The sequence below is a fragment of the Muntiacus reevesi genome, chromosome 1, assembly GCF_963930625.1.
Source record: "Muntiacus reevesi chromosome 1, mMunRee1.1, whole genome shotgun sequence".
Classification (NCBI taxonomy): Eukaryota; Metazoa; Chordata; class Mammalia; order Artiodactyla; family Cervidae; genus Muntiacus; species Muntiacus reevesi.
The window spans coordinates 10,202,178-10,223,476 of NC_089249.1; the positions used below are offsets into that span (position 1 = coordinate 10,202,178).

The 21,299-nt window shown below is 35.0% G+C and overlaps 1 protein-coding gene across 2 annotated transcripts in view; it reads right to left on the bottom strand.

Moving 5' to 3' along the window:
• BLTP3B (bridge-like lipid transfer protein family member 3B) overlaps window positions 1-21,299 on the bottom strand; it is an 85,921-nt gene that overhangs the window by 18,086 nt on the left and 46,536 nt on the right. For both annotated transcript variants that reach the window (XM_065937434.1, XM_065937442.1), the window contains 9 exons: window positions 21,115-21,295; window positions 16,800-16,883; window positions 14,968-15,150; window positions 14,322-14,440; window positions 11,663-11,804; window positions 7,880-8,073; window positions 4,929-6,430; window positions 4,436-4,611; window positions 129-271 (listed from right to left, as the gene is read on the bottom strand). In XM_065937434.1, the coding sequence (XP_065793506.1) occupies window positions 129-271; window positions 4,436-4,611; window positions 4,929-6,430; window positions 7,880-8,073; window positions 11,663-11,804; window positions 14,322-14,440; window positions 14,968-15,150; window positions 16,800-16,883; window positions 21,115-21,295 (2,724 nt within the window). The remainder of the gene's footprint in view (window positions 1-128; window positions 272-4,435; window positions 4,612-4,928; window positions 6,431-7,879; window positions 8,074-11,662; window positions 11,805-14,321; window positions 14,441-14,967; window positions 15,151-16,799; window positions 16,884-21,114; window positions 21,296-21,299) is intronic.

Below are 21,299 nucleotides of genomic sequence, written 5' to 3' on the forward strand. Positions count from 1 at the left end.
GAGCAAAGTAAATTACCCACAATCTCAGTCAATTATTTTTACATATCAATGCCCATAAATGGGTACATATTGAATATGAGACAAAGTTGGTGGCATTTCTCTTCATAGAATGTCTCTGAAAAGATTACCAGGTCATCATGAGTTTCTTGAACGCCCTCTGAATTCGTACTGATGGCATCTGGAGAGGTTTCACCATAATTCTGTAGGTTTGCACTGGCATTTGTCTGATCTGCTAGGCTCGGGTAATTTGTAATTGAATTCTTTTTAATACCTGAAATAGATAAAAATAAACTAATAAATTAAAATCAGTTTATACATGATCCAATAATATTACATTTATCTAACCAAAATGGACTGTTCCTCAACTCTTTCTTAAGCATAGTCTTATTTAAGAAGACAAGAAGCAAAGAAAAATTAAATTGCAGTTAGTCAGCAAAAAGTAAGAAATAACTTTCCACAATAAGGTGTTAGAGATATTAAACCCTAAACTTAGTATTAAAGAAGTCTACCGCAGCCAGCCAGTCTGTGTTCTTTCCATTGCAGGGGTGGTGCTGGCGTTACTGGCAGCTCCTGGTCAGCCAGTTTTGCCTCCTCTGTTCTATCCAATATTCAGTGATCCCAGTCTGCCCATTTCATTTCCCTTTTCAGTATCCTACAGTTCTTCTACATGAAGTTAATACTACTATTGTCAATGTGATTGTTTTCCATCCTTACCAACCTGCCTTAATTCTTCAATGAGCTCTTTTTCAATATATCTCAAACTCCCTATGGTAAAAGATAATTTTTAAAAATTTGTGTTCATAACAGATCAACACTTTTTAGAAATACCATAAAAAAGAATTATTGAAATGAAAATGAATCTAGAAAAATGAGACAGGCCAAAGACACAAAACAAAGCCTCATTTTTTTTTTCACTTCAATCATGTCTGGATTCTGACTTTATATTAAAAAAAAAGAAAAGCGAGTAATTCTAAAAATGATTTCAAGGATTAATTCACTGAATGACAAAACAATCAAGTCAGTCATTCTCTAAACCCTTTTGCTTACATGATAGCATTTTACAAAGCTTTACTTTGCTGTTGTTATAAACATCTTGATCATAAGTCTTCATAACACTTCACTAAATGCATTATAGAATGAGTATCACTTTCATTCACTGAAAGAACATTCTTCTGAATGTAGCTTGCAAGCAGCTTGTTAAAAATTTCTTTTTTTCAGATGTACATTATAATTTGACATCTGTGTACACTACAAAGTGCACCATCAAAAGACTAGTTTACCATCCATAATGATAAAATTGATCTCCTCCATCCATTTTGACCATTTCCCCATCCCCTTGCCCTCTGGTAACAACCAATCTGCTTTCTCTATCTATAAACTTGTTTTTGCTCTGTTTTCATTTTGGTCTTTAAAAAATATAACCCACAATATGAGTGAAATCATATAGTATTTGTCTTTCTTTGTAATAATTTTTATTATTATATTTACTACTATATATAATCAGGTTCTAACTCAGTGCCTAACAAAGCAAGTAGGTGTTCAATAAATTACCTATTGAATGGATAAATAAAATGATTTTTAGGTTGGAGAAATGCATATAAATAAAAATTGTAGTATGAATAAATTCCCACATTTCACAGGGAGTTCCTAACACTGCCGGAGGTTAAGAAAGTAATATTTAAGATAAAGTAAAAAGAAAGAAAAAAGAATATTCCAGGCACAGGTACAAAGACTGAGGAAGTTTGTCCTAGTAAAGAGACAGACAGAAAGACTGACATATACTATACAGTAAATATTACAGTACAACTTAAGTGTAGTAAGCGCATGGGAAAACAGCAGAAATGCAAGCTGGGGCCAGGTCACACAGAGCACTATCAATAACATTAAGCTTCTTTTTAAATTAACAGCCTTACAGCAGTTAAAACGTATCAGGACTAAAATGGAAATTGACATGATAATATACACATCTTAAAAGAATATTCTGCCTATGAAATGAAAAAAAACTGGAGAGACTAGTTTGAAATCTGTGGTGGGCTGGCAGTCTAGCTATGGGTTTGTTCGTTTATAAATATGTATATATATTCAAAAATAAAAATGCACAATATATATGTGTATGAAATGTGTGTGTATGTGTGTGTGTATATGTTAGTGTTCATGTGTGGAAACATACATGAAAGTGAAGTGAAAGAGTTAGTCACTCAGTCATGCCCGACTTTTTGCGACCCCATGGACTGTAGACTGCCAGGTTCCTCTGTCCATAGAATTCTCCAGGCAAGAATACTGGAGTGGTTAGCCATTCCCTTCTCCAGGGATCTTCCCAACCTAGAGATCGAACCTGGGTCTCCTACACTGAGGCAGATTCATTATCATCTGAGCCACCAGGAAGCCATGTAAACATACCAACATGTACATAAAAACACAAAGAAAAATGTCTGGAATTATATATACCAAAAGTCATCAGTAGCTGTTTCCAGAATGGGGAACGGTATCAAGGGCAGAGTAACAGTGGTATTACAGTGATACCTTAAATTTTTACTCTAGATATTTCCATGACATCTGATGCTTTCTTAAATGAGAAAGAACTCATATATTTCTTATAAAACTAAAACAAAACACAGAAAAAATAAGTCCTTTCCTAATGAGAATAATTCCTTTAACAGAAAGAAACTTATTACAGTTAAAGAGAACTATGAATATATAGTCATATATCATTTAAGCGTTACACATAAAATCAAATGCCCTTGTATTTTTCAAGATCCTAAAAACAGTCTACAGATAGAATCTATTCTAAGGCAGTTATTAGAAATAAAACTGATAAAAATTAATGAACAATGATACTAATTATACCATCTTATAGCTGTGAAAAAAACTAAAACAATCTAAACATCCAATATCAGGGAAACAATTAAAAGGTCAGGGTACATTCTTACGACAATTTAATAATTTAATACTGGTTAAAAAAAAACAGGCTGAAAACCATATATATGGAGTGATACTATATATACATGTATGGAAATATATATATACATTTAAAAGATAAATTACAATTGGTATCTCTAGATTGTGGGACTTTTGGGTTATTCTCCAAATTGTAGTAGCTTATAGTTTCCAAATTTTCCACATTGAGAGGTAGTCACTTTTATTATTTAATTTTCAGAAATAAAAAAATCACTGATACTTTCTGAGAATAAATGGAGATGTTTTCTACAGGAACACTGTTTTTGAAGCATCATTTGATCACAAAACAGAAATCTTCTATTAAAGTAGAATCTTAAGCCTTGACGGGGGCAAGGGAACTAGGCAATAGAGCTATCTGAATCAAGAATACATTTCTATGACCCCTATCAGCACCTCATCTATATTTAACTGGTAAAGTATGCTGGGAAGAAGATTACTGTAAATGGCCTATAAAAGGGCTTTTTGTTTACATACAGTAACCATTTCCCAAGTCTGGGATGCTAGCATAGCATACTGGTTGGTTAAAAGCTTAGGTTCCTGAGTCAGACCAACTGAGATCCAAATCTGCCTCTCTTACTTCTTACCTAGACAGTAATTTCTCCGTGCTTCAGTTTCTAAAGCTATGAGCCTTTCCTAACCTAAGCCGTTTTCAACTGTATCAATAGGCTTTTACTACTCATATGCAAAGTAATTCATAAGATCTGGAGTGCTGCAGTTCATGGGGTCGCAAAGAGTCAGACACGACTGAGCGACTGAACTGAACTGAAACTTTAAGGTCTGTACAGGCAACTATTCTCTGGCTACAGTCCACAGTTTTATTCCTGTTCACAAAGTCCCCAATGTCTTAGTGATGGGGATGTGTCTAATACTAAGTCATTCCTAATGGTCTGTACTGGGGCATTGGTTGCTTCTGAATAAAATAGGGGAATCATGTAGTTCCATCATACACTATCACGTATGAAGGAGAATTCTCTTATGGCAATCAACAGATCCATTCTGGAAAAATTACAGTCATAGAACCACAGTCATAGAACCACAAAGATCCATTCTGGAAAAATTACAGTCATAGAACCACATAAACTGGAAAAATTACAGTCATAGTTGAGAATTCATCATGCAAAATTAAGCCAATCTAATCAAACTCCAAATACAGGGGTCCCTGTGATAGAGGCTAGTAGCATTAATGATCTAAATGATTTTATGATCTAAATGATTATATATAAATAACTTTATGATCTAAATGACCATATATAAATAACTGCTAAACATCGACCATAAAAAAGAAGGAGTATGTGGTCAAAAAAAGCATTAGAACAACTATTAGGAAGTTAGGTACAATGTTCTTTGTATTGTGTGTGTATGTGTGTATAAATAAATCTTTTTAGGCTATAACTGATTACTCAGTATAACTAAAAAAACCTTAAATGCCACTTCTAGGATTTGTGTGTATATAAATTCTTAAACTGTATTGCTTTACCTTTTTCCAAAAATATATGACTATCACTTCCATCACTTTCCAATAACTGTTCTTCCAACATCATGCTGTCAAGTGAAATGGTGTCCAGGGAGGTTTGTGAGGGGCTTCGTCTCATGTTCTTACAAGAAACAATGAGTGGAGCCAAGTTGGGTGGGCAACGGTCCTTAGGCTTTCCACTGTTAACAAACAACAGCACCAGAAGAACATCACATAAAAGGACAAGGATACTTTCTAAAGAATACATCAAACAAAAGATATATATATATATATAATATACACAAAGTTTTTAAATCATATTATCTAAGGATAACCTCAAAGTATTTTCATATTCTTAAAAACTTATTTTTCCATGTGCTAATTTTAACAATGCCTCATTTACCATGGTTTTCTGTCCAAAGCATATGCACATGATTGTGTTGTGCGTGCGCGTGCACACACACACACACACACAATTAAACAAACTCCCAATCCAAATCCAGCAGTAAGTCATTACCTTAAGGATGACTGCGATTTAAGTGTTCTGATGGTGGGTGCTTCTTCTTTACTGATTTCCACATTCTCAGACAGTGAAGCTGTTTCTGGAAGCAAATCTTCAGCCTTAAAGATTGACTCTATGGTTTCACTTCTTTTACTAGTTAAACTATTTGAAAGTATGTTCTGATTACCACCATCATCAAATGACAGTATACTTGAATCTTCTCTGTAGTTTAAGACACTATTTGAATCTGTGTAAGATGAATCCTTTTTGCCATTTGTTTCTGATCCAACTTCTCCTGAGCCACTTTGGCAAACAATTCCACTACTCTCATCTTCGCTTATTTTCCCTAAATTTTTATCTGATAAATAATCCAGAAAAGAAGTATCTTTTTGCAGATTTGTATCACTAGCTGATTTAAAAAGCAAAGGATCCTTCAAAGGGCCATGGCTAAGGTCAACACTCATAGATCTGTTGTCTGACATATGACTAAGAGTTATACTTCTAATCTGATTTATTCCACTACTAACTTGTTTTCTTTTTGAAGACAAAAATTCTCCATTTTCTGCAGGCAAATAATCCGGAACCATTGGGCTCACACTTTCAGAAACAGGAGACTTAAGAGTATTTGCTTGATCCACAGGATGTAGCAAAAGAGCCACTTCTGCACTTTTAAGTAAAATTCCGATGCAAACAGATGTCTGACTAGCTGGACTACCAGTCACAGCTTCTACATCTTTCCTTAAATTCTCTGAAAGCAAAATAAGTGACTCGTGGAGGAAAAGCAAGAGCAAATACTGGTAGTGATTGATTTGCATACTGACATGTTTATGAACGTGAACCAGAACATGAATATCTGCATCTGATGATGGTGAAGAAAATCTTAAAAATGTATCTGAAGAAGGTTTCTGATCACCATTGGTCAAGGGATCAGATTCTGTACTGTAATACTCCTTCAAGAGCTTTTTTCGCTTCCATCGGCCAGTCAGATCACTAGATTCACTTTGTGATGTATTTAGAGAGGTTTGATTACAAGTCTGCAGTGATTTTTGTGACACTGCATACCTTTTTGGTTGACATATCCAGATGGAAAGAGGGAAGGAATCTACGAAATTTATTGGTCGTCCTTTTCCACTTTTTATCCCTTCATAATCTATCCAAAATTGAGAAAAGTACACAGCCCAAACATCCGTGGCAGCCGAGGTTTTAAGAGTGTGTTTATTCAACTTGGGGGTAACATTGCCTTTATAAACTTCATGCAGTTTGGTATCCTGTTCATGAGCATGTCTCTGGAAGATTGGATGCAGAATATTAAAATTGTCACCAGATTTAGGGAAACTGGTATATGTTTTACTGAAAAAATCACAGTCTTTGAAGTCTTGAAATAAAGCTTCTAAATCAGAATGTCGACAGTTTGGACAGTGTCTTGTATTTGTAGCAATCATTTCAGAACTCTGAATAGAAATTGCATGTGGTTGATCTTGATGGCATTCAGATTTCATTTCAGAAGGAATGACAAACTAGAAGAGAAAAAAAAAACTAATCTAGGCTGACTTACAAATCCACCCAGCTTGAAGGTAAAGGAATATGACAGCCCAGAAATCCTTTTTTGACATTTCTCCCCCAAAACAGTATTTTTCTATCCTGACATAAAATATTCTCTCCCCCCAAATCTTATTAAACCAAATAAAAAAGGCTTAAATGATTAACAACTAAGAAAAGAACCAAAGGGGGAAAAAACCACAATGAAAGATGCACATAACACAGATATTTGTAGACTATCACAAAATAAAAGGGATAAAACTGAATTAAATCAAGTAAATAAATTATTAAATGTTTAGTATGCCCTGAGTGTGTATATATATACATATGCCCTGAGTATCTAAGTGCCAAGTTTGGAAAAGAGAATTTTTTGTCATGATATTTTAAATTAAAGTGATCTAGAGGATCACTAGATAAGTAAATGGAATGACTGGATAATTGTCATTTGAGTCATTTATTTGGGAGAAAACTATTAAGAAAATAAACAAAGGAGTATAGATCAAACTATTTACTAAAATTATTTTCTACAGATAATAAAGCCCAGTCTTCAAAATATTTACAACAAAGAGTTCAAACTATACTATTGTTTTTTTTAGCTTCCTTCCTTTAAAGTTCAAATATCCATGGAATTCCGATTATCAACTACTTGGTGGCAATAAAAAGGAACTTTCCATTACCTCTAGACGTTAACAACAGAATAAATGAAACAACTAAAGCCCAGACACAATTTTAAAACTTCACTGTATTATTCACCTTTATTAAAAAAATTTTTATCAGCTCTGGTAAGAAGCAGGGGGAAAAAATGACATTTAGGACTTCCCTGGTGGTGTGGTAGCTAAGAATCCACCTGTCAATGCAGGGAACACAGGTTCAATCCCTGGTCCAGGAAGATTCCACATGCTGCCCGGCAACTAAGCCCATGCGCCGCAAGCACTGAAGCCCACGCTGGAGAGTGTGTGAGCCACAACCACGGAGCCCGCACGCTGCAACTACTGCAGCCCAGGCGCCTACAAACCACCCTCTGGACAGGAGAAGCCGCCACGCTGGGAAGCCTGCAACCGCAGTAAGAGTAGGCCCCCCGCACGGCAGCTGGAGAAAGCCTGACCACAGCAACGAAGACCCAGTGTAGTCAAAAATAAAACAAGTATAAAGAAAAAACAACTGATCTCTACTGCTCACCTCCAAATGGATGAGCAGTGGAAAAAATTAAAAAAGCAGAAAAGTAGAGAAAGAAGGAATGGGGAAGAGAGAGGATGCAGTCCCTTAAAGCTTCTATCATTGAAAACAGATTAAAATTAAAATTAAGATTGCAATGAAGTTGACATATTTGAGTACCCATCTTATCTTAGATTCTGGAAATCAAAATGCTGTTAACTTTTCTTCTGTAAAAATGGTTTTATTCTCACAGCCACTTGTTTATATGGTACCTTTAGCATTAAGCCATCGATTCGAATATCAACATGCTCATCAGATTTTGAATTGTCATTCAACTTGTACACAGCCATAAATTGATTAAGACTTTGTTTTAAATCCAACACAAACTGATTTAACCATAAAATACTTCTTTCATCCACAGTAAACTGTAGTGCATTCAGCTGGCTATAAAGGTTGGGAGATGGAACTGCGGAGAAAAAAAAATTTAGAAAGATTTTAATAAACTGATAGTTCTAAATCTTCCCTGAGAACAGAAAATACATGTTTAAGCTTTATTCTTTCCACATTGACATTAAAATATTTTACAATGTTATTTACAAAATTTAAGTGATACTGTATCTGGAAGGGGATGGTAGCAAACATGTCTGAAGAGACAGGAATCCTCTTCAATGCTTCACTAACAGAAAAATATACAGTTTGATCTAAATCTGACTGCATAATAAGAGGTATTGTTTGGATTTCTTTTCCTAATGTTACAGTCACCAAGAAGCAAACTTCAAAAATTTTACCTTCTTGCTCAAAGTATCACATCAAAATTGTGATCCTCAGTCACGTATTTCTACAAAGATTTACCACCTGACTTAATCTGAATTTTCTAAAATGAAAGAACCAAGCCTAATGACTAATTTCTTATGAAAGTGCTAAGTGAGACAGTTCTTCTTGAGGAGGGACAATTCACAAGTTCTATTCTCCACTTAATCCTAAGCCTAGAACAGTATCTGGTACCAAGTAAAAAATCAAGTATATCTTGAATAATCAAACAAATACACTCATAAATCCTCCAAAACATTGGACTCTTATGGGTTGAATAAATGTTTTAGTGCTAATTTATGTTAAACTAATATTCATAATTAGAGTGTATCACTCCCTGAAATCTGTATCTATTGCTTCATAAAAGCCACTATCATTTTCAGAGTATTTTGATGAAGATCTTTTATTCCAAAATTTCAGACCTATTTACTTTTACCAAAGCAAACAGTATGAATATCTAGAACTTTTAAACTATGCTAATTTAAGGAAAATAAACATAAGGTGTGAGATACCAGTAGAGAAATGACATTATAACAATGTCTTGAAGAGGATTTGTTTTCTTTCATTCATTTACTTTCTTTCAGCAGATTCAAAGAAGCCAACTACATTTACTGTATTGTATTAGGCACAAAGAATATAAAAAAGGTCACAGATCTTTCCTTTAAAAGTTCATGGGTGATTACAAGAGACATATATGAAAGTAGAAAAATTAAAGCACAACAGAGACATCTTATCGGGGATGTGGAGGCGCTTATCTTCAAGGATAGTAAGGAGGTGAGCTGCTGAGGTAATCACATTGGGGAAAAAAGAAGAGGGAATCTCAAATATAGATTAGTGATAATGGCAGTCACAGAGAGAACTAGAGAGTAAATGTAGTCCAGAAGAACAGAAGAACTCTGACAGCAGATCTGGGACAGAGGAAGAAACTCAGTACACTAAGCAGTGAAAAGATCTATATGCAGTCTCTAACAGGGGTCTGCTTATGAAGTAGGTTATCACGTAGCTATTAAAGATATTTAAAATAAACTTGTAGAAAACTAGGATCATTAAGGGGAAAGGTCAGAATGTAAATCAAGTATGTTAAACAAATGCATACATTCAAAACAGGACTAACAACACTATACTTATTGTTATGGTCTGAAATGCATCCCCTCAAATAGATAAGCTGAAGTTCTAACTCCAAATACCTCAGGAATAACTGTATTTGGAGACAGGCCTTTTAAAAAGTCATTATGGTCAAAATGAGTTTATAGGGGTGGGCCCTAGTCCAGTATGACAGGTGTGATAAGAAGAGACTAGAAAACAGACACACACAGGAAAGACCATGTGCAGAGATAACCATCTAGAAGCCAAGAAGAGAGGTCTCCGAGGAAACAACCATGCCGACACTTCGACCTAGAATTCTAGCCTCTAGAACTGTGAGGAAACAAATTTCTGTTACTTAAACCACTGTCTGTAGTATTCTATTATGGTAGCCTTAGCAAACTGACACACTTTTATTAGCAGAAGTTCTCTCTAAACTGTAGGTTCCAGGGCATTTTTTTTGGGGGGGGGGGGGATTTTCTTTATATACAATATATAATGAATGCATGCTATATTTACAATTATAAAGAAAAGATCACACATTTTTAAAGTTGGAGCACTTAACAGAAAGATGAAATGTGAGAACTGCAAACGAATCCCTGTACATAGGGATTCAGCATGTCATGCTCTTTATTTCTGTATATGTTTGAAATTTCCCATAATAAAAAGTTAAAAGTCGCTAAACATAACCAACCAGTTTCACTCCTAGATATCAGTGAGCTCAGATTCAAATTGCTGTGAAGGAATTTTATGTTTTATCAAAAGAAAATGTATAGATTGTAGAATATTTTAATTCCCTTGGTGCACATTAACAAAACTGATAAAAATAAACCTAGATTAGAAGTCAGAAATCTTGGAAACTATAGGCTTTACTCTGAAGAAAAATTACTAGTTCAATGAATGAGACATTATTTAAGGAAAACAATGGGAGGTGTTGGAAACAAAAGGATTATCCAATTACAGATAAATGATTGTAAACAACTGGAGGGCAGTGAAATACAATTTGGGGGTGAGGATGGGATTGGGGTGGGAAGAATTTTGATTTAGAAAACCTATACTTGAGTTTCAGCTGTGCCACTTTATTCTTTATGAGGTGCTGAACAAATGCCTTAACCTATCTTAATTTTCAGTTTCTGTCAAGAAGGTAGAAGAGAAAACACATTTGAAACATACAAAAAGACCACTGAAAAGCATGAAGATGGTGAGGATTAGATCCTAAACAATTGGTACAAATGAGGATTGAAATTGAAATCTGATTTTTTTTTTCAAAGTAATTTCCAGGCTATCTTCTTTTTTACAAAAAAAGACATGAGCATCAGAAATTCCCTTTGAAACTAAAAACCTATATTAAGTGAAGAGTAAACAAATGGGCTAAGTAGCCCAGAGAATTTGGAGTTCCACTTAAAAATTAACCCATTTAAAATTAAAAATAACATAAGTCATTTCATTTAAACACCTTTTTTCAACTATGATTTTCAACCAAAATAATGAAAAAGGTACTACATGAACAAAGGCAAATTTTTGTTTGAAGAATCAGATGAACTGAGACAATAGCAAAGAACACAAATGTATAGTCATAAAGTAGCTTACAAATAAAAATTCATGTAATTCAATGTTTCTAACTAAAGACAAGTGCTAAAAGTTGTCCAAGGTATATCCAGCCTCGCAAATTCTCTATAGCTAAATGGGTAACTTCATTCAGTTTACAATGAATGATTACACTACATTATAGTTTACTGTGTAATGATTACATTACAGTTTAATATATTTAGTTTTATATAAATGAAATACAAATGAGTTTTACTAAAGAAAAAACATTGATCTTATTCTACAAATAATCTAACTTTCATTCATTCTTTCATTTAACAACAGCTGCTAAGAACAAAAATGAGTCAAACCTCAGGAATAAAATTAAGCATGAATAGTACACAGTTCTTGATATGAAGGATGCGACAAGCTAGTAAGGAAAAAGAACACAGAAACAAATAGATATGTAAAAATGCTCTACTAGAGTTATATACAACACACAATGATTATAAGGGTAAAGAACAATAGACTTCTGTTTTTCTTTTTTCACATTTATAAAGCTCAAAAACTTAGCAAGGAAAAATAAAACTTCATGAGTAATGAACAAACAAAAACCAAACAGGGAATGCTCTTACTTGGAAAATCCTTCCCATCTGGATAGTAATACTCTGTGAACTCTATGTAGACAGCTGACATTTCTTGTGGAAGATACAGGGATTTTTTATTGCAAGAAATCATACTTTTAGGGGAAGATCGACATTGTTCTGCTGTAGAGACCTAAAAAAAGAAATTAAGTTTATTGAAGTAACATGAAACAAAGCCCTTTCCACCAAAGATTTATGCAACACAAACATCACTTCAAATTCTTAAAACTATTTCCAATAATTAACTGCCACTGTAATCTTTACTATATATTTAATTTCACATTAAACTGTTTTAAAATAATACAAATCAACTTATAAAACCAAAACCTCTTTGGATTCTCATCAATTACAAACTCAATTCTGTACAAATTTCTTTGCAAATTTACTACTCTGAGGCTTACAACAAAAATATTTCTGTAAGACAGTACAAATATATAAATGGCAGAGTCAGAACAAGATTCAAGTTTTAAAGACTAGACTACTTCCCAACTATGCACTTCATAATAATTCTTTACAATAATTCATTATTATGAAAAATAATATAACTAAATACAGACCTTCAGTTTAGAATAATAAAAAAATTATGGAGATGGACAGTGGTGATAATCACACAATAATGTGAATATACTTAATGTCAATGAACTGTACACTTAAAAATGGCTATAATGATAAATGTTATATATATATTTTACCACAATAAAAATTTAAAAATAACAGTACAACTATAAATGCACCTGTCAAACAGTCTGAGCTTTCTTCCAAAAAAACTATTAGTTTTAAGATTCACGTTACACATCTTTCACTCTCCACAAAACAGCTAGTTATATCAAAAGCATGTATACGAATCTCTCCAAAGTTCAACAGATAGCATCTTATCAATTTCATTTATTTATGCTTGCTTATTAGCAGACCCAGGGATGTATCTCAAAGTTTTTTTTTTTGTTCATTCAACAAACATGTATATTTCTCACACAAAGTAGATACTCTTCATTGGTTTGTTTCCCTTTTATAAATTGCTAATCAAACCTTTTGATTATCTGTACAGTCTTCTTAAATTTAAGTCAGTCCCTTATATTACCTAATAAGTTTTACTATATACTCATGGAAACAAATTCTTTTCAACTCTAGAGTGTCAAGTTATTTTAGTAGATAATAGTTTTTTTCCTTTTTCTTTTAATAGTTAAAAAGTTTTCCAAACTGGGATGAACATACTATCTTATTATCTTCCAGTTACTTTTGCTCTGTTTTGGTTCTCTGTGTATGTGGGATTTCTTTATTGTCCTTCATCCTTAATCATACAGGACTATGGGTGATCCTCCTTCCCCATTTCCATATGAACTTATTCAAATATAATGCATTACATATAGAATATTAGGAAAGAAACAATTGTATAATAAGAAAATAACTCTTACATCAATGCATCTCCAAAATGGTATCATTGATATCTGGGCCAGATAATTCTTTGCTGTGGGGGCTGTAGAATGTTCAGCACATCACTCTCTACCCACTAGACATCAGCAGCAACCCCCTCCAGATGCGACAACCTCCCCCCAGTTGTGACAACTGTCCTCAGACATCACCAAGTGTCCCCTGCAGGGCATAACTGGCCTCAGTCAAAAATTACTAAGTAAAATGAAAACTTTTCAGATAAAACCAAGTTTCAAAGACATAGATTTATCAAAATATACCAGAATAATTCATCAATGATAATATATACTTGAAATCCTCTATTTAAAAAAAGAAAAAGGGTCATGTCCCTATTGTGTTGGTCTCAACAATTGGGATATCAGACCATGTTGTATAATTATAGCCTGAATAAGACTGTTAGTATAAATGGGACAGAGTCCTTAGCTATAAAGTAATGTTCACAGGATAGCCAATACTTAGTCTGATTAAGCAAAAACTGTATTTTAGTTTCCTCCATGAAAACCTTTGTGTAATATGGAATCCGGCCTCCAAAGAGAGGTCTGGTCTTTGTTCCTGCTCCTGAGAGCTAATTCTAAACTCTTGGAATTTCCTATTCATGGAAGACCTCTGAGACCACAACTGATAGTATATGCTTCACAAGATGACTCAGAATAGGACTGACCACACTTGATAGTCTTAGTGGTTTTAGAGGATGAAGGCTGTGTCATCTGGAATCAAGTCCACCCATAGAGACTGTATTCAACTACATGGGCAATATGTCATGCAAATTATTAAATGTTCATCCTGGGAGGCAAGGATGTTCTGAACTTGGAGCCCTCTCGAACTTCACTCTGGGCTCTCTTCCTATTGTCTAATTCATATCCCTCCCCTGTAATAAATGAAATGCTGGGCATGACTGATTTGAGTGAGTTCTGTGAGTTTTTCTAGTGAATTCTCAAATCTGTGGGCCATGCAGGGAAATCCAAAAACCTTCAGTTGGTGTCAGAAGTCTTGTGCAGGCTTAGCAGTATGGGAAACTGAGCACTTAACCTCACATTTTGCCCAATTCTGGGTAACCATGCAAACAAAAATTAATGAACTGGTATTTCCCATTCTAATTTAGTCATTTCAAAAAGCTGGTCAAGATATTTATAAATAAAATGGTGGCACAGTTTATAAGAGCTGCTTGCAGGAGATACTAAAGGTGTTTATCAGAAGATTTAATTTAAAAAATAAAGCATACCTGGTATATATTGAAATCAGCAAGTCTAACCACAACAGAACTAGACATTAACTTCACTTTGGATTGTTGAGATAACGCAGAAGGCTTTTTGGAAGCCCCTTTCAGAGCTGAATCTTTCTCTGTGGGAAACAAAAATTCCTTTCAATTTAGAGTAAAATTATTTTTAACAGTCACTCTTTTATTGTAATTCAGCTACTAGAAATATAGATGAGCCCTAACTTCTCAAACAAGATAACATATGTGGAAACACTTTACATATAAACTGACATAAGAATGTAAGTTACTATGATGATTAGTTTCTTATTTGTGAGGATTATTCTTCAAATGGGAATCATACTTATATCACACTTAAGAAGCTCTCATACAATAACTTTTGGTAGAACTCCTGTTAAAAAGAGAAATCTACCTGTCACTTAGGAGTCTGTAATATTCTACAGGGGTATTACTTCTACTAGTCATATTAATTTATAAAGTGCTTTTATCTATAATCCTATGATCTGAATGAGGTACAGGTTTCTTAGACATTAATTAAGCACAATACTTATTTACAGAAAATATCATATGGTGAACATACACATACATCCTCACATATACACATACACAATTAATATTAGGGGAGTGACATAATGTTGTTAAGGTAAAATACCTGTTTGTGTGTGCTGGGGAGAGGCATGTGTTGGGGATTTAGGAGGTGAACCTACATTATGATCCTTTACAGCCTGTTTAAGCATTTCAACGTTGCACTCAAATTCATGTAATAACTCGTTGGCCCATCCATTTTTTGTTTTGGTTGCATCACTAAAATACATCCAATGATTACAACTATCTCCTGTAAAATGAATAACAAGTATTTCACTGAAAAATGCACTTTTCACATATTCCATTATAGCAAAGCTTCTGATGCTCAAGCTGAAACTCCAATACTTTGGCTACCTGATGTGAAGAACTAATCACTGGGAAAGACCCTGATGCTTGGAAAGACTGAAGGTGGAAGGAGAAGGGGATGACAGAGGATAAGATGGTTAGACAGCATCACCGACTCAATGGACATGAGTCTGAGCAAGCTCTGGGAGTTGGTGATGGACAGGGAGCCTGGCGTGCTGCAGTCCATGGGGTCACAGAGAGTCAGACACGACTGAGCGACTGAACTGAACTGAACAGAAAGCTTCTAGTAATATATTCATTTTCTCAAGAGATTCTTTAATCTTCCAATAAATTTGAAGCTTTCACCAACTACAGACATTAATCTTCCCACAAAATATGAGTAAAATATTTAGAATTGAGGGAGAGTATCAAAAGAAAATCATCAGGGAGGATTCGTATCTAGAACCCAGGCTTAGCAGACCATCACTCAAGTTTCGATAAGAAGCAGCACTGGCGGTCAAGCTTCATTAAATGCTCACCCACCTGGCCTAACCCCGTTAGACAGAATTCTGGAAAATACCACACAGAAAAAAAGGTTCTTCATCAAAGACGTGTGGTAAAGTAACTGCTGATATACTGGTATGTATATATCTTTGGAGGAAAAATTTTAAATCAGGATTATTAAGTCTTTTTGTAGCAACCAAGAGAAGTAACATCTACGTAAAAGGGCTAAGAAAATAAAATCTACTTTATGAATACAAGTTTTACGTCGCAAATAAGAAAGATTTCTATGGTAAAAATTATATTCAATATATGTAAGTAACCAATGAATCAGGAGGACAGACAAAGTAACACAAAGTCCTTCAAACAAAACTCTAAATACCACAATCTTTAAATTCTATCAGGTACTAACACAGAAATGAACAATACTGGGAGATTGAAATTTGTGAAGAGAAAAATTTGATCATATTTTAAAACTTCTAGAAAACTCTTTATAGCTATCTGTTTTTCCTTATTTGTATGAATTAAAAAATAAAAGTCACATATCACCAAAATGCAAAAATGGATATAAGGTCAAATTACTTAATTTGGCCATAAACATACATGTTTTCATTTTCATTATTTGGGGAGGGGGAGTACCTATCAATATTTGATTATTAAAGAATCTATTAAACCTTATCTATTGATGAAATTTAGAAAGTACAGAAAAGTTTCAAAAAAGGTACCTGGAATCCTACAACTTAACAACTTAACTAAAGTTTCTTTCTTTTTTGATTTTTGAATATATATATTTTAAAATGCAAAACATATTAATAACTTTCTTTTGTCACAGCTAACAAAATACAACACAGTACAAATGTAGTCTTCTATATTCTAATCTTTCTCAATTTTTAACAATTATATTTGCTAATAATCTACATAAACCTCAACATAAACTACATGAATGTTTTCTACGGCAATTATATTTTCTTCATAAGATACTGGCCAGGGGAAAAAATATTAAGTGTCTTAATCTCTTTTCTCCTTAAAAAATTAAATATAAACAAGTGCAATAGATCGGCGATATAACTTAAAAGCAAGAGTTACACAATTTAAAGAAACTGTTACACAAACCTGCTTTGTGATAAGGATAATAGTCTATAGTCAGCTGTGTAAAGGACAGCTGCATAGCCCCTCCGGTGACACGTCTGTTTGACTCTGGGGAGGAAAAAAAATGAAATTGAAAGAGAGAGAGAGAAAGAAGGATTAAGCAAATATCAGAAACATTTCATTTACCACACTGGCAGTCCAAGCAGTGACAACTGTCTCTGTTACCAAGGTTAATACAATAAGGATTTTAGGAAATGCATTCAATCCAGTAAATATTTATTGAGTCCTTATCATATGCAAGTACTAAGCTAAAAGGCGAAGATACAAGAATAGCAGAACTTTTATATTTACAGTCCTAGCCAGATGCCAAGCACTGTTTTAAAAATTTTAGGTGTACTTATTTGTTCTTCATGACGAACCTATAAAACAGGTAACATCACTCTATTTACTTAACAAAATTAAATAGGTCAAGGTTGTGCAACCAGTAAGTGCAGAGCTGGCTTTGAAACCAGGAAATCTTAACCACTACATTACACCATCTTGCCTCCTACTGAAGAAGCAACTGAATCTACTAGTTTAGGTGAATTAGCTAAAGTCACATGGCTACATTAAGATTGGAAGTATCTAAAACTGTTTCTATTTTGTTATGTCTGTTCATGTATCTTGTGTTTTAGATTCCACATGTACATGAGTAATAGACAGGGTAAGGGAGAAGAGGATAAAGGCAGTCAAAAGGTATAAACTTCCATAGTTATCAGATAAGTAAGTACTAGGAATATAATGTACAACATGATACATATAATTAACACTGCTGTATGTTCTATATGAAAATTGTTAAGAAAATAAATCCTAGGAGTTCTCATTACAAGGAAAAAATTTTTTTAATTTCTTTAATTGTGTGTCTATATGAGATGACGGACTGGCACTACATTTACTATGAGGGTCATTTCATAACGCATGTAAGTCAAATCAACATGTTGTATGCCTTAAACTTATACAGTGTTACATGGCAATTATATCTTTATAAAACTAGAAGGAAAAAAATAAAAAGGTTAAAAAAAATCCAAAGGTAAACAGTCAGTGTAACTCCAACATAAAAATCAAATATTAAAACAGCCTGGACAGTATTTCCCTAGTGGTGCAGAAGATAAGAATCTGTCTGCCAATGCAGGGGACAAGGGTTCGATCCCTGATCCAGGAAGATTTCACATGCCGTGGAGCAGCTGAGGCCATGAGCCACAATTACTGAGCCTACGCTCTAGAGCCCGTGGGCCACAACCACCAAGCTCATGCTCTGCAGCGACTGAAATTGTGAGCCGAGAGCGTGTGCTCTAAAACAGAGGCCACTGCAGTGAGAAGTCTGGGCACCGCAATGGAGACCCAGCACAGGCAAAAACAAAGGTAATAAAAAATAAAAAGCCCAGCATGGACTAAACAAATACAAACTAGTATAAAGCTATGTACATACTCTTTATATTAATTTAACTCCAATTTATCTCACCTGGCAGAATTTCTAGCACAGAACTACAATTCCTTACCTAAAACACATGGAGTCAAGTGCTTCAGAACTGCTTCAGCTTTTTAGTAAAGTAATATGGTATGTGTGTAAGAGTGTGTGTGTGTTTGTACACACACACACCACTGCCAGCAGGTTCTGAGGCAGCACCAAGCCATGTGTGCTAAGTCGCTCAGCCACGTCCTACTCTGTGCGACCCTATAGATCACAGCCCGCCAGGCTCCTCCGTCCATGGGGTTCTCCAGAAAAGAATACTGGAGTGGATTACCATGTCCTCCTGCAGGAGATTGTCCCAAACCAGGAACTGAACCCGCGTCTCTTAAGGTCTCCTGCACTGGCAGGCGGGTTCTTTTACCACTAGCAGCACGTGGAAAGTCCACACAAAGTAATGAAAGACAGTAATTCTTCAGCAAAACTCAAGTATTTACACTAAATGGGTAAAATAAGGATTATAAATAGCAACATGCTCCATGGATAAACTTGTGCCAGAAAATAAACTCTTTACAAACTTATGAAAAAGAATTTCGGGCCCTTCTGGATTTTAGAATAGCAGAGAACTGATTATAGATCTGTAGTGTGAGGAAGCTATTTTGGTAGAGGGGTTTTCTCCTTAAATAACAGCTTTTATATTATTCTATAAGGGACCAACCTAGACAGCTTATTAAAAAGCAGAGACATTACTTTGCCAACAAAGATCCGTCTAGTCAAAGCTATGGTTTTTCCAGTGGTCATGTATGCATGTGAGATTGGACTATAAAGAAAACTGAGTGCTGAAGAATTGATGCTTTTGACTCATGGTGTTGAAGAAGACTCTTGGGAGCCCCATGGACTGCAAGGAGATCCAACCAGTCCATCCTAAAGGAGATCAGTCCTGGGTGTTCACTGCAAGGACTGATGCTGAGGCTGAAACTCCAATACTTTGGCCACCTGATGAGAAGAACTGACTCGTTCGAAAAGACCCTGATGCTGGGAAAGATTGAAGACAGGAGGAGATGGGGATGAGAGAGGATGAGATGGTTGGATGGCATCACCAACTCAATGGACATGAGTCTGAGTAGACTCCAGGAGTTGGTGGTGGACAGGGAGGCCTGGCGTGCTGCAGTTCATGGGGTCGCAAAGTCCATGGGGTTGGACACAACTGAGCGACTGAACTGAACTGAACTGAACTGATAAGGGAATATAGAATGAGGAATGTAAAAGAGCTTAGAAAACACTTTTCTCTGTTTTTGGCTTATCACTTAACCTTGACCCCTCATTCTGATATTTTGGTTTGTTTTAACTTTTTTTGATTTACCTTTCAAATCACTAAAGCAGAAGATGCCACCTATAAGCTGAATGACACAAAGGTAGACAAACAAAAGACAACAAATCTCTCCAAACTTCAAATCTTCTTTAACCTTTTCTGCTCTTTATCTGGCAGCTGATATCTGGCTGCCCTGAGAAGGCAGGATAACTTCTACAGCTAAGTATCAGGGGCTGGTCTCAATATTCACTCTCAACGGTTATAAAAATTCACAGCAACAAATTTCATAGACACAGTTTTTGATTCAGGTCTGAGGCCCACAGGTTAGATACCTCCATTTAAAAGAGTTTCAGTTTGGGCTTCCCCGGTGGCAGAGCAGACAAGAATCCACCTGCAATGCAGAGGACACAGGTTCGATCCCCGGTTTGCGAAGACTTCACACACTGTGAAGCAACTAAGTCCGTGTCCCACAACTACTCAGCGTTCCAGAGCCTACAAGTTGCAACTATGAACCCGAGTGCCACAACTACTGAAGTCTGTGTCCTCTCGGGCCCACGAACGGCAACTGCCGAGCCCATGTGCTGCCACTCCTGAAGCCGGGGCACCTACAGCCTGTCCACCACAAGATAAGTCACTAAAATGAGAAGCGTGCACGATGACGGAGAGCAACCCCCGCCTGCTGCAACCAGAAAAAGCCACAAAAAGCAGTGAAGACTCAACACAGCAAAACATAAAAGAAATAAACATTTAACAAATGAAAATAAATAAAAGATTCTCAGCTTGATTCTCGTGTTCATCAAGGTTTGAGAACCAATGTCTTAGAAGCAGGACACTGAAACCTTCTAATAATTATGGGCCAGGGACGCTCTGAAGGATATATAGAAATGCCTAGCACCTAGAGTACAGATTTTCAAAGTGACCAAGGGCACCTCCCTGTTAACCCATTACTTGTGTTCATTAAATAAGGAAAAATAAGAGAAGCTAAAGCTAAAAGAAAACACTTTCCTAATTGGAATCTGCCTTCCTGACAAAATTTAGAGAAGATCTGGAGTAAGGAGACAGAAAAAATTTAAACAGTCACATAGTTGTGTTTATATGCACATGGGGGTGGAAAATAGTACATCAACTATAATGCTGAAAATATACATGTATCCTTTCTCAGGCTCTGGGCTAAAATCAAGTGAAAATACATATGCAAATAATTATGACTTGAGTATGGGCTAAAATTTAATTTATGAACAATTTCAAAATTGTGAAAAAGCTAATCCAAAGGCAAGTCTAATTTTTCATATCGTCTAAGGATGTCAGTCTTTTTAAAAAACAAACAAACTAATTTTACCATTAACATTGACAGCTAACAATTAATTATGTCAAGGCACTAAGTATCAAAGCAAAATAACATTTTATACCAATATATAATCCTTAAAATTATACCTTTCATCTATGTATCTCAATGAATGATAAAATTATGACCAGTTATTTTAAGAATACAGACTACTTATTACATATGAAAAACAATCCAGATGTGCAGTAAATTTTAGAGAAAAATCAAAATAGTTTCAAATAGCAGTTTTTATTACCTTTTTCTTTAGCATGAATATCATCACATATATGTAGATCTAGATGAGAAATCACTAAATGATGGGAGGTTTCTTTAACATCAAAGTCACTGAACAGTTTCACAATTGCGTCATTTAGATCAGGAGCATTTGAAGTCTGTGGTGTCTTCGCATGCTGGGTAGATGGGGCTATCGCAGAGCTCTAA